The sequence below is a fragment of the Eulemur rufifrons genome, chromosome 17 (assembly GCF_041146395.1).
Source record: "Eulemur rufifrons isolate Redbay chromosome 17, OSU_ERuf_1, whole genome shotgun sequence".
Lineage (NCBI taxonomy): Eukaryota > Metazoa > Chordata > Mammalia > Primates > Lemuridae > Eulemur > Eulemur rufifrons.
In genome coordinates this window covers 35,384,276-35,398,248 of record NC_090999.1, presented here as the reverse complement: position 1 = coordinate 35,398,248, position 13,973 = coordinate 35,384,276, and the positions used below count along the sequence as shown (strand labels likewise).

Sequence of the window (13,973 nt, the reverse complement as noted above, 5' to 3'; positions counted from 1 at the left end):
GGCCTTTTTCCTTAGAATTTGCCTGCACATCGGGCATTGCTCACCTTCCTGCTGCCACGCCTGGCTCTGGCTTGCATACTCCCTCTTCTCCAGGGGGAGCCCAGACTAAAGCTTATTTCCTTGTTTTTCTTTAGTACACTTTTCTAAAAAGTATTTTTTAGGGCCAGGCCCGGTGGCTTACGCCTGTAAATCCTAGCACTCTAGGGGAGGCTGAGGCAGGAGGATCACTTGAGCCCAGGAGTTTGAGGTTGCAATGAACTATAATGACGCCACTGCACTCTACCCAGGGCAACAGAATGAGACTCTGTATCAAAAAAAAAAAAAAAGTATTTTCAACAGGAAATTTAGTTTAAAAAAAAACTGAAAGAAAAACAAAGAACACACAAACAGCATAAAATGGTCAAGGTTCCTGAGTCAGCACTCTGTCCGGATTCCGTAGTATCTCTTTCAGAGAAAGCCTAAAACCACTCTCTCCCTACCTCTGCATCCTCCATCCTCCTCCTGCTAGTCGAAGCCTGAACTCAAAGCCTCAGCCTTCATCTCTGATTTAAAGCTTGCACTCCTATTGACGTCTTTGAGAAGTGAGAACAGTAACACTTTAAGCTATTTTCAGTTTAGTTAACTCCTTGGTGAAAACAGATGATCTAGGTGTAAATTTTGAAAGGATAGCCCCTGAGAGAGCAAGAAGAATCTAAGAAATGTTCTCACGGGGCAACAGCTAACAATGGTAAGGTACCCCTTCGGGAAGGGGATCGTGAAGGGTGTTGTAAGTTCTTGCACATCACCTTTGACTGGAGCAGGCTTTGGGGTGTCTATGAAGGATCTTGGGCAACATGATTAAGCAGACAGAACAGAGGGGCGGTATTTTGGTGAATGATGTCTCCACTTCCTATCCTCATACACCACCCTTGTTCTTTTACGTTCCCATAGAGCACAGCCTGCTCGACCCCTTCCCTCCCAGAACAGTAGACCCCAGAAGAAGGAGGGACGGTTCAGTGTGCTCAACCAAATCTTCTGCAAAAACAAGAAAGAAGAGCAAGGAGCCCATCAGAAGGATCACAGCTGGGACCGACACAGGGAGGACAACACCTCGGAAGTTGATGACATCATCACCACCTTTGACAGCATCGTGGGTACCAACTGCCAAGAACAACCTGGTGATCAGGTGGCTATGGTTGAATTTAAGAAGAGGACCTCAGAGAATTCAAAATATCTCTTGCCAGAAAAGAAACCTCTGGCCCGTAAGGGGCTTCCACCAATCAGAACGCAGAGTCTCCCACCCATCACCCTGGGCAATAATTTCCTGACAGCCTCCCACGGGGCCACTTCCCACACCGGCCTGAGCTCTGGTCCTCACCATACCACACAGCAATCTCAGAAAAGCCGAAGTGAGCAGGATTTATTAAATAACAGAACTGGCTGCCAAATGTTGCTAGAGAACCCCTGGAGGAGTGATCCTAATCAGGTGTTCTCCTACAAATCTTGGACTGTGTCTTCTTCTGATAAGCTGCTAGACAGGTTGCTCACTGGCCGGCCTGGTCACCAGGACGTCTTGGTGCCACCACACCTTCCTCATCTCCATAATCCATCATCAGGTAATGTCCTTGATTTCTTCTTCTTCATTCCTGGCAGGCTCTGTACAGGAAATGTCTCATACAACTGTAGGCTAGAGACTGCAGTGACGACAGCCGAGAGAACAGGGTGAGAATAAAATGTGTGATTAAGGCCACCTTTTCTTCCTGGAGTGCCACTTTTTCTTTTTTTTTTTTTTTTTCTTTTTTTTGAGACACAGTCTCAACTCTGTTGCCTGTGCTAGAGTGCTGTGGCATCAGCCTAGCTCACAGCAACCTCAAACTCCTGGGCTCAAGCAATCCTTCTGCCGCAACCTCCCTAGCAGCTGGGACTAAAATAGAAAAATCACCAGTGCCCCATGGAGCTTACATTCTTTTTTTTTTTTTTTTTTTTTTTGAGACAGAGTCTTGCTCTGTTGCCCGGGCTAGAGTGCAATGGCGTCAGCCTAGCTCACAGCAACCTCAAACTCCTGGGCTCAAGCGAACCTCCTGCCTCAGCCTCCTGTGTAGCTGGGACTGCAGGCATGCACCACCATGCCCGGCTAATTTTTTCTATATATATTTTTAGCTGTCCATATAATTTCTTTCTATTTTTAGTAGAGACAGTGTCTCGCTCTTGCTCAGGCTGGTCTCGAACTCCTGAGCTCAAATGATCCGCCCACCTTGGCCTCCCAGAGTGCTAGAATTACAGGCGTGAGCCACTGCGCCCAGCCCTGGAGTGCCACTTGATTTGAGATTTCTAGGCTGTGAAGACATTCTGCTTTTCCACTCTGAGAGCAGTCATCAAGTAGAGGTATGTGCCTTCTCCTCTTCCCAGCAACTATGTGTGGAGTCTGCCAGGTTGCAGCAGGAATATTGCCATTTCCACTAGCAAGGATTCTTAACCAAGGGGTGTGTGGCAAAATCACCTACAAGGATTTAATTTGTTTGTGTGATTGTGTGGGGTTTTTTTTTGTTTTTTAGGGGTTTTTTGTTTGTGTCTTTGTTTTTGAGACAGGGTCTTGCTCTGTCACCAAGGCTGGAATGAGGTGGCATCAGCATAGCTCACTGCAACCTCAAACTCCTGGGCTCAAACGATCCTCCCACCTCAGCCTCCTGAGTAGCTGGCACTACAGGCATGTACCACCATGCCTGGCTAATTTTTTTTTTTTTTTTTTTTTGTAAAGACGGGGTCTCACTAAGTTGCCCAGGCTGGTCTCAAACTCCTGACCTCAAGGAATCCTCCTGCCTCAGCCTCCCAAAGCACTAGTGTTATAGGCATGAGGCCCCGCACCCAGACTGATTATGTGTTTTTAAAGGCATTCTATTCCCATCCCAAATCTACTGAGCCAAAATCTTGGTGAGGGATGAGGGAAAATGGCCATATATGTATATGTAGAAAGGTGACATGTTTTCACATTTATGGTTTAAATCTCAACACATACCAAAAGGTTAAATGGCAATTCTCCCTCCCTTCTCTTCCCGCTGCTATTGAGTGCCCCTCGTCCAAAGCTACCATGTCATTAATTTTTTGTTTATCCTTCCAGATATATTTTATACATATATATATCTATATATACTGAAATATATATATCCCCTTTTCAATAAATGTCTCACACTAAAGAATTTATATTTTCATATGCATACAAATAAATGTATATGCATCTAGTTCCCACACTTATAAATAAGTGTATCATACTAGAGAAGTTAGTTGTATTTTTTAAAAATGATCCACAGGGATCGTCCGAGTACAGTGGTGTTTACAACTAATAGAGCACAGATTTTTTTGTTCCTTCTCCACTTCCACTGATTCACTTTACTAGCCTAAAAAAAAATAAATAAAAAAAGAATCCACAAGTGATTTGGGTGACCAGAGGCTGGGATTGCTTTAGAGCAGAGGCTGCAAAACAACTTCTAAAATCTGTTCAATACCACAGTATCTTGGTTTATTTTTAAGTGAATTAATTGTCAATATTTTAAAATTATGACATGTTGCATAAAAGTGTAAAATTCTAGCTTCTCTTGAGAAATTGAAAAATCTGGCAACACCGAACCCGTGTTCCCACATGGCAATAGTTAGCTGGATCTGAGTACCCACGGTCCCCTTGGACGTCACCGTCCCCAGGTCAGTTCAGTCCACACCTCTCCAGCATCTCTCCACGGAGTGTCCGACATTCCTATCCAAGTGTTTCAGTTGTTTTCCTTATAGTAGGGTTAAAAGAAAAAATGGCTCATTTCTTGAACCCATCATTCTACAAGAGTAGAAAAACAAAGAGCAAGAGGGCAACGTGCTTTTTAAAAGGTGAGGGGGGCCAGATTTCTTTTAGAATGAGCACAGTTCCTTCCCATTTAAAGAAGTCGTATGAAGTAGGCAGTTCCCAAATACTTGGTGGCTCCACAATCACCAGAAACACGCTCTCTTCCCTCAATATGTGTGTGCACCTGAAGACTTTGAGGTAGAATGTGGCTCCATCAGACATATTTATACATATGTAGGCCCAGGAGAAATATGGATAAACCCATTAAGACTATGTCCTGGTGTCTGAGAAAAACTCCATTCAAGATTTTGCTTCCTCCACAAAGCACTGAGGCATTTGGCTGCAGGCCTGGGTCATGTCTGCATTTTCTCTGCAGAAGGATAAGGAAGGAAACATGGTGGTCTGCTACCTTTTGGCACTGGAGTGGCCTCCAGGGCCTCAACCCATCCTGCTTTCTGGAGTTAGTCCTGTCCTAGCCAAACTAAGACCTTCTCTTTTGAAAATCTTGTGAAAATTTGAAAGTCTAGTTCTTTTTCTGTTCCAAAGGTCTATCGGTTAGGATTGGGTTCAGCTTCCTGTAAAAGAATGTGGAAGTCACAATGGCCTAAACAACATGGAAGTTTATTGCTCTCATATGAAGGACATCTGAAGTAGGCAGTTCCCAGACACTTGCTGGCTCCATGATCACCAGAGACATGGGCTCCTTCCACCTGTGTGCGCCTCAGGCTAACACGTGGCTTCTGTCCTCCAGGTCATTTCAGTGGCTGATGGAGCAGGAAGAAGGAAGTGAGGAGGAGGGAAAAATGGATATCCCCAGCTGAATCCAATCCTATTAAAAAGTCATCTGCCTTAAGCCCCACCCTTCTGCCTACGTCTCACCGGCCAGATCTTTAGTCACAGGGTCACACCTATCCACAAGGGAGACTGGGAATTGTCATCTTTTAGCTGGGCATATTTATGTCCCCCCAGAATTGGATTTCTGTTTCTAAGGGAGAAGAGAGAGTAGATATTAGATAGAGAACTAGTAGATTCTGCCATGGGTGCCATCCAAAAATTTCTATATTATTTGAAATAAAAGGAAATTGAATAAACATGTTTGGGGATTCACTCAGTACCTGATGAAGTAACTGGAAAAGTCCTGGGGCAGCAGAATAGCAGAGGAGAAGTGAAATCTCCAAGGGAATATTAAGAAATCAGCTGTGTCTGTATCAAAGCATTTATTTATTTATTTATTTATTTATTTATTGAATGCTGATTATAACTAGGAGCCAGTCCAGGCAAATAAGTCAGATAAGACAAATCTCCCAAGAGTTTTCAGCCTGTAAATGAGCTTTAAGGAATATGGATTTGCTAAAATGATCGTGCAACTGACCTTTTTTTTTTTTTTTTGTTGAGACAGAGTCTCACTTTGTTGCCCAGGCTAGAGTGAGTGCCGTGGCGTCAGCTTAGCTCACAGCAACCTCAGACTCCTCGGCTTAAGCGATCCTACTGCCTCAGCCTCCCGAGTAGCTGGGACTACAGGCATGCGCCACTATGCCCGGCTAATTTTTTCTATATAGATTTTTAGTTGTCCATATAATGTCTTTCTATTTTTAGTAGAGACGGGGTCTCGCTCAGGCTGGTCTCGAACTCCTGACCTTGAGCGATCCACCCGCCTCAGCCTCCCAGAGTGCTAGGATTACAGGCGTGAGCCACCGCGCCCGGCCTTGCAACTGACTTTAAATTGACTTTCTTCTCATGTTTAGATACAAGGTCATAGAGTTTTAAAATGGAAAGGACCTTAGTCATTTGATCATACATTAAATGATTCTTGAGTGCTTATGATAGAAATTTATCAAGAGGCAGTTTACTCCACTGGTTAAGAGAGCAATTCTATATCCATTCTAAGTATGCACTAAAATAAAAATTTTTTTAAAGAGAAAAAAAAGAGTGATTCTAAAGCCATATTGCGTGGGTTCGAATTCTGGCTCTGACACTTCCTTGCTGTTATTTAAATTCTCTGAGCCTTCATTTCCCCATTTGAAAAATGGGAGAAAATGCCTAACTCATAGGATTGTGGGTAGCTGTTAAGATTAAATGAGATGATGGGTACAAAGTACTTAGAACAATGACTTGCATGTAATACTACATGTGTATACACCCACTTTTTTTTTTTTTTTAACTGTCAAGCCCTATGTTAAGCACTACACCTTAGAGACCAGCTAGAGATGAACTTTGTTTTAAAGATGATGCAGTTTAAGTCAGTGTGCCAGGCGATTGCTTGTCTTCTCCCTCCCACTCCACTCTACCCTGGGGAACTCCACGCCCTAGCTCCCTTGCCAGCTGGCTCCCAGGTGGTTCGACTAACAGGAGGCACTGAGGGAAGGTTAAGAGCCGGAGAAAGAGGGAAGCCCAGTAGGAAACCAGTAGCCGGCAGGGGCCCTGTTCCCTGTGGGATCCCCAGTGGGTCCCATGTCCCCCAGTCCCTCCACATAGTCCCTCACTCTGGTGCGGGCTCCCCTGGCTTCTGGGCCTCGGTAACGCCATCTCCCCCATCCTCTCTCCAGCCTAGCGGTGGCCGTGTCTTTCTGCCATGGCTAATCCCAGGACTGTCCCTTCACCTGCCCTTTGTTTGGCTTCTCAGCTTTCCTAGCACCAGTATAACCAATGCTCTGTATGAAATTCCCCCTGTTTGAAAGATCTAGCAAGGTCTCTGTCTTCCTGGATGAACCCTGATTGACAAAGCAAGAAACATCATCTTTATGGCCTAGTTTCCTTACCTTCTGGATACAGGGGCTGCGACCATTGTGTCTCATGGGGCCCTTTCCAGTTATAATTCACATGGCCTAGGAAAGCTAAATGATTTGCTCGGAGTCGTACTGATCAGTGATATATTCAGAACTGGAACACAAATTTAAATAGGAAGGTATCATCCTGGCAATGTGTTTCTCTGTTTAAATCTTAAAGTCCAGATTGTTGGTATGCCTACCAATTCTCTACAGTGGAATTGTCCTCCCCAGTACAAAGAGCTTTCTCTGCCTTCTGGATTTTATTTTTGTGAACATTTTTATAACCCAAGTTGATAGATTATGTTTAGAACCACTGAGGCATGCCAGTAATCCCAGCTACTTTGGAAGCTAAGCAGGTGGATCACTTGAGCCGAGGAATTTGAGTCCAGCCTAGGCAACATAGCAAGACCCCAGCTCTTAAAAAAAAATAATAATAAATTTTTAAAAACAGAACTACCGAGGCTTGTGCACTACAGTTGAAAGGGCTTTCTTACGGAGTTTAAGTAGTTAGTCTAGGGGGGTTGAAACTTAGCAGCTTCCTACATTGAGCATCCGTATTTTATGTGAAAGCTTAATGTGATAAAGCAATTAGATACTGTAAATCATATCACTGTACCACTGACTTGAACTGGGATAGTCCGTTTTATCTCTGGATTTTTGGCTTTCCTGCCTTGGGTTCAGTAGAAATAATATGGGCTAGCAGTGCTTCTGTTTGGATTCCGGGCAGCCACTATCCTGTGCTTACATCAGCAACCCTGAACATTTAGCTGTAATGATTATTGCTTAACATTTATTGAGACCTGTCAGTGGGCTAGACGCAGAGAGATGGGGGATGAGGCACTTATCCTAATGAGTTGGAATGTGAAGCACATCAGCTTAATTTGTTGAGAACAGCTTTCAGAGAAAATGGAACAGAAAGCTCTGTGGTGTTTTCTACTAGCCTGGTTATTTACAAGCCATCACGAGAAAAGTAAGAAAGTGCTCACTTCCTTTCTCCCTCAAGAGAGAACTTTCTTCTCCAGAATTTTCTAGACTATCCCAGCAACAATGCACCCTTCTGGCTGGGTAGGCCTGATCCTGTGACCCCCCTGATCCCGTGACCCATCAGAGGCTTTGCAGCTTTCCAGGATAAAGGCCAAAGTCCTAAACTGGACAAACAAAGCCCTCACGGCATGGTCTGGCCTCAGCTTCCCGTTCTCAGCTTCCGCACCTCCCATCTCACACCCCCACTCCCAACCCCGTCAGCAGTTCCTTAAATATCTCTCAGTTCCTTGATAACCCCACACCTTTTCACTGTATGCCATCTTCGTCCTTGTTATTATTTTGGGTTCTCTCCGTTGTATGCTGGACAGACTTCTACAATTTTTTAAGAACCAGCTTAAAACTCACCTTCGATGCTAAGGTCACCCTGATTCCTGTAGGGGGTGTGTTCTTTCTTACTACTCATAGTAAGAATAGCTCTACCTCGCTGAGCCACCTCCTCTGGGGCAGACAATGACCTACCTACACACTTTGCTTTCCACAACATTGCAGGAGAGGGCTTTTTGTCCTCCTGTTATAGTTGAAGAAATGAAGAGGTTCTCTTTCCTGCCTAAGGCCACAGAACTAGCTAGGAGGTGGCAGAGCCGACATTCAAGCAAGGTCTGTGGGATCCAAGAACACCGCGACCTCCTGACCCTTCCTTTGTCTGCAATGCCCTCACAAACTCTAGCACAAACTCCAGCACACTCATGGGGCTTCAGAATGACAAGGCTGCCTGCCTGTCCTCCCACATAGATTATAAGCTCCCCCGAGCACCTTGCCTTCTTCTCTTTGTACCCTAGAGTCTAGAATACATTGGGTACTCAATAGATGGTAAAATAAATTTAAAAAAATAAATTATTTGTTGTTATTGTTATTAATTCTGCAGTCACCTGTGGTTCCTTCATGTAACTGTAAAAACCTTTCCTGCCCTTTTATTCTAGGACAGTGTCCCTTGACCCTGTCCCCATAAACTGGACTCCCTGGAGATGCCTGCAGCACAAAGACAGCTTTCGGTTATGCACGGCTCCAGCCTGTCCCTGAAAACAGCAAAATGCCAGCGTGGAATAAAGTTTAACTCCCCTTCATCTCCCAAGTCACTGCTGCAGCCCTTCTCTGCCCACATCTTCCATCCCAGCTACATTGCTTGGAGGAGGCAGATTAGTATAAGTCATAGGGTCGGACGGACCTGGGTTGGAGTCTAGGCTCTCTCACTTCCCAGCATGTGGCCTTGAACACTTTCAGAACGCCTCCAAGTCATAGGGTCCTCGTTTATAAATGGAAGTGATCATAGAGTCTATCTCATAAGAAAAGGTGGTGGTCAGGGTTAAATAAGATTATGCCTACAGAATTTAGTCCAGTTCCTACCAATAGTAAGTGCTCAATAAACCTAATTTATAATTACTATTATCCAATTTCTTGGTTTTGCAAATTTCTGCTCAAATGTTCATGGATAATGAAGGTATGAGCTAATATGGGTTTTAATGTAATTCTAACCAGAAATGTTTTCTTTATAAATAATGGCTCCTGAAGTTGTTTTACCTTCAAAGTTCAAAGCAATAAAATATAATGGAAAAATATCCACCAGGGAGACTGGAGATTTTGCTCAATCTCCATCAACTGACACTGCGTAGGTGGCTGCCCCTACACAGACAATCCCCCGTGAGAGTCACTTAAGCAGATGAAAAATAGATCTTGACCAAAGCTTTTCTTTTTCTTTCTTTCTTTCTTTTTTTTTTTTTTTTTTCCCTCGTGCTAAAGACTACTTTGCCCAAACTGAAGACTCATAAACTCTAGGAGCATTCCTGTAGCAATTCTGGTTCCATCTTACTAGATTGCTAGGCAAAAGATCAAATTATCCTTTTTGGCTAATGTTTATCAAGTGCATTACCCTGTAAGCAAAATGCTTTACTTTGTTCTCTGATTTACTCTTCATGACAACTGGAAAAAACAGATACAATTATTTTCACCATTTTACATATGAGGAGATTAAGGTGTAGAGAGGTTATGTCACTTACCTAAAGGCATACAGCTAAAAAGTAGGAAGCAGGGAATTGAGCCTAATCCTGTCTGACCCCAGAGCCCAAGCTCTTGTTCATTACATCATTCTGTCAACTTTTATTTTTTAAAAAATAGAGGTGGGGTCTCACTATGTTGCCCAGGCTGGCCTTGAACTCCAGGCCTCAAGTGAGCCTCCTGCCTTGGCCTCACCAAAGTGCTAGGATTACAGGTGTGAGCTACTGCACCTGACCCATTCTGTCAACTTTTAAAATGGACTTAAATAACTTTGGTGCATTCCCTACTATTTTCAGATATCTGGAACATCTATCTTTGTAATCAGTAGTATGTTGATGAGTGTTTAATCACTGGGTCTCGGGGAGAAAAATCAGGGCTTGCTGATTTCTGTGGTGTAAATACTCCCACCATGGCTGATCTTAGAACACTAGTGTGATGTCAAACAGCTCACAAATTCCTCAAAATGGAGCCATCAGCTCATAAGAGCCGGTTCCCATGGCCCATGCAGCACCAGCACACCACGCTTACCATCCAAGTTAGAGAATAGATCTCCCAAGTGCTTCCACTCAGCTTGTCTTCTAGGTCAAGGATTCTCAATCCCGGCTACACATATGAAGTCACCTGGACGCTGATAAACATCTGCCCCACTGCCAGAGATTCTGATTTAATTGATCTGGGGCGTAGCCAAGGCAGCAGTGTTTCTTTCTAACTCCTCAGATAATTCCTACATGCACCCAGGATTGAGAAACACTGCTCTAGAAGAATGTCTTATCACCCACTCATTTATCAACAATTTGATGAATATGCAATAAGCTATGCCGTATCTATACTGCTTTAATTTTTTTTCAACTTTAACTTTTATGGGGTAAGTAACCAATAGTGCTTGTTTGTAAACTATTATTTAAAGTAGTTCATTCAAGAAATGATTTCTAGTACCTTTTCCTCTCATTTAAACAGTGACTGGCATCTAATAGAAATGCAATAGAGTGTAGCTATCATCATGTTTTCATTGTTGTTACCATCTTAAATTTAGTGATCTCTAACAACTTATGACTCTCTTACCTATTGCATTTTATAATCTGCACTTGGTTGAGCTGCAAATGATTGATGCAAATATGTTTGTCCCCAGGACAAAATTTTCATCATCTCTCCCCAAACAGACCCAAAATCAGGGATATTCCTTTCACTCGGAACAACCTAGCTCCCCTACCAGACCAAAAATGTAAGTATTATGAATCTTGTTCAGCTTTCTTTGCAAGTGTTAACATGTCTAGACACAACTAAATGTTATTTCAGTTACTTTCATTTTCTAAGGGAACATCAGGTGCCAAAACTTATAAATCACAGGAAAATAGAGACAATCTTTAAAGCTTCATCCAACTTGGTAATGCTTATTTTTTAAAAAAGAAAAAGAATACCCCCTTCAAGAATTTTTGTGTTTGAACTATAAAAACAATAACAAGTTTATTTTGCTATGTATTATTTAATGTCCTTAAGAAGAAGGTACTTTAAAAATTCTTAAGACTGGCCTCTTGACATTGGTTTCCTTACTGCATTGGACAGATAGAAATGTGCATTGTCTCTGTACTCACAGTCCCTGCATTCCTAAGCAAAAAGAAAATGCTGTTCATCAGGATTACTTACAGCATTATTGATTTATTTTATTTTATTTTTTCTTTGAGACAGAATCTCACTCTGTTGCCTGGGCTAGAGTGCCGTGGCGTCAGCCTAGCTCAACAGCAACCTCAAACTCCTGGGCTTAAGCCATCCTCCTGCCTCAGCCTCCAGAGTAGCTGGGACTATAGGCGCACACCAGGACGCCTGGCTAATTTTTTCTATATTTCATAGCGACAGGGTCTTACTCTTGCTCAGGCTGGTCTCAAACTCCTGAGCTCAAGCAACCCCTCCTGCCTTGGCCTTCCAGAGTGCTAGAATTACAGGTGTGAGTCACTGAGCCCGGCCTTAGTGATTTATTTTAAAATATTTTATACAAAAAAATTCTCTCCTAATACACAATGCTAATATATTCCACTGGGCCAGTGATATTCAAACTTAAGCGTGCTTAAGTCTCACCTGGGGTGCTTGTGATAAAGTAGACTCTTGGGCCCCACACCCAGGGATGCTGAGTTTGGATACCCTCATAGTCCTTTGAGGTGGGTTGTATCACTGTTTCCATTGCAGAGCCAGAAGCAAAACTACAGGACGCCGAGTCTTCTGCCTCATGAAATGAGCAATGTTTACTGGATTCTAATTTCTTTCCTTTTTTTCTTCCTATTTCACCCCACACCATTTGTAACACACATACACACACACACACACACAGAGCCCCTCTACATCCTAATGGTAGGTTAGGTGATTTCAGAGCTGCCCTAACTATTTTAGACAACTTTCTCAGCCTTTCTGTACTTCAGTTTCCTCACTCTGTCTGTAACAGTAGTCCAGCCTGGTAAGACTGATGGGAGAATTAAATGAGACAACATATGTAAAGCACTTAGCACACTGTTTGCACAGAGTAAGTATCCAATATGTCTCTTCTCCTCCGGTCTAGGGTTTGAAGGAGACAAACTAAGAGTTCTAGAACTCTTCTGATAAAAAACAATGAACCATGGGAGCCAAGTACAACCCTGTCTTTTTGCAGATAAGAAAACTAAGAGACAGAGGGAAATGGCCAGTCACACAGAGAGTTTAGTAGCAGAAACCAGGACCTCTTCCTTGACAGATCAGTTCCTCTGCTCTTTACTGATTTGTGTAAAGTGAGAGCTCTGTATGGCGTCAGTTCTGTCCTTGGATGAAATTCAAGCCCGAACCCGTCTTTAAGCAAAACTGTAGCCACAAAGAAATCTGGTTAAGGAAAGAGTCGCTCTGTCTTGACTCCTGCTGGGGCTTGGAGAAGCCAGGGAGGAGAGGTTTTCTTTGGCAGAGCTCAGCAGCTTTGCCTTTCACAATTAAGTTTCAGGAGAGAAGGAAAGATAAACATCTTTGATCAACTTAGCTCTATGAACAAGAAATGAAAGGGCACACAGTGCCTTTTCTGAAAGAAACCTGAGAACCTTCTGAGGTTTGCATAAAAGCACAGCACAAATGGCTTGGGCTCGTTTAGAGCCTGGGGAGCAGTTGCTGAACATCGGCAGCGACTCCACCCCAAGGAAGAGCCCTTCCAGGCACGCACAGCCCCATCGTGTTTTCTCCAAACATGGCACAGCCTTGTACTAGTGCACGTTTGAAATCCCAGCCTCCCTGTGGCCAGCCTGGGCAGATACGTCTTCTCTGTGCAGTCCAGCTCTCAGCAGGACAAGCTTCTTAGAAATGCCTCTGCCCCTAAAGAAATGACACACCTCTCCTGCCACCTTCCTTATAAGACTCTGAGAGAAGCAAATCCTGAGAGTCTCTCATTCTGTTTTTCTCCCCAGTTCTCTCTGGAGAACCTCTGCGGACAAACAGAGTGCTTCCTGCTATTCCAAGCCAGCGGGGACACAGCACACCAGCTGACGAGAGCGAGCACTCCGGCAGTCCCGCCAATGGGGAAAACTGACTGTGGCCGCTAACCACAAGACATATAGATTCTATATATTTTCAACTCTCAAAGGATGAGATGACTCTAGTTTGTAAGAACAAAGACTTTAGTAAGCTGCATTCTGTAAGCCATTCAGTTTTATAACTCAAAATTCTTTATTTCAAGTGAAGATAATTTCCTAAATAAGCCCTTAGAATCTTTGATTGTGCATATATTGTAAGTCTGTGACTTTCTGTGACCTCTACATGCCAAAATTAAAAGACAAAATATGTTAGCAGGGAAACTCAGCTATTTTTGATTTGCTTTGTGGTGTGTTTGCTGCTTCTTGTTGTTGTTTGGTTGTTTTTTTGCTGAGTGATTTTATGTTTTGAAAAAAAAAAAAGTATGCTTTGCTGAATAAAAAACAGAAAAAGCACACTTCCCACGCATGTTCTTCACATTTATTGTAATTCTACCTTAGACTAATGAAACCTAATTAACATTAAAGTAATAATGCCTATAATCAGTCACAGTTTACGGCTTTTAAATGTACAATGCTCTGCAAAACATTTTCCAACATTGTCAGTTCCTGGCGACAGCCCAAGTCACTTGACCATGTTTATCTCGCCTGTGTTATTTGATTATTTCCACCTGCTGTCGTTCTCAGAGATTATTGATTGTTCTAACAGTGAGAAGGTCATGTGAGTTGGAAAGGTCTACATCCTGGCCTGAAAGAATTGAATAGGCATTTCTCACACATTCCTCAAATACTCTACATATTTATTCTTTTTTCTGTTTCAAAATAATCTTCTCTGTCTACTCAAGACCTTCCCATGCTTAAGACTTAGCAAAGTTTTTAAAGACTACT

General features: G+C 43.0%; 1 protein-coding gene across 6 annotated transcripts in view; it reads left to right on the top strand.

The window, feature by feature from the left end:
• ANKRD55 (ankyrin repeat domain 55) overlaps positions 1-13,637 on the top strand; it is a 95,578-nt gene extending 81,941 nt beyond the window's left edge. For 2 of the 6 annotated variants that reach the window (XM_069491938.1, XM_069491937.1), the window contains 3 exons: positions 931-1,595; positions 10,742-10,834; positions 13,023-13,550. In XM_069491938.1, the coding sequence (XP_069348039.1) occupies positions 931-1,595; positions 10,742-10,834; positions 13,023-13,144 (880 nt within the window). In that variant the 3' untranslated portion in view covers positions 13,145-13,550. Of the gene's footprint in view, positions 1-930; positions 1,596-4,559; positions 4,788-8,540; positions 8,641-10,741; positions 10,835-13,022 lie in introns of those variants that run through there. The other 4 variants (XM_069491936.1, XM_069491939.1, XM_069491940.1 and 1 more) reach the window with 4 other exon arrangements.
• Positions 13,638-13,973: the final 336 nt, after the last annotated feature.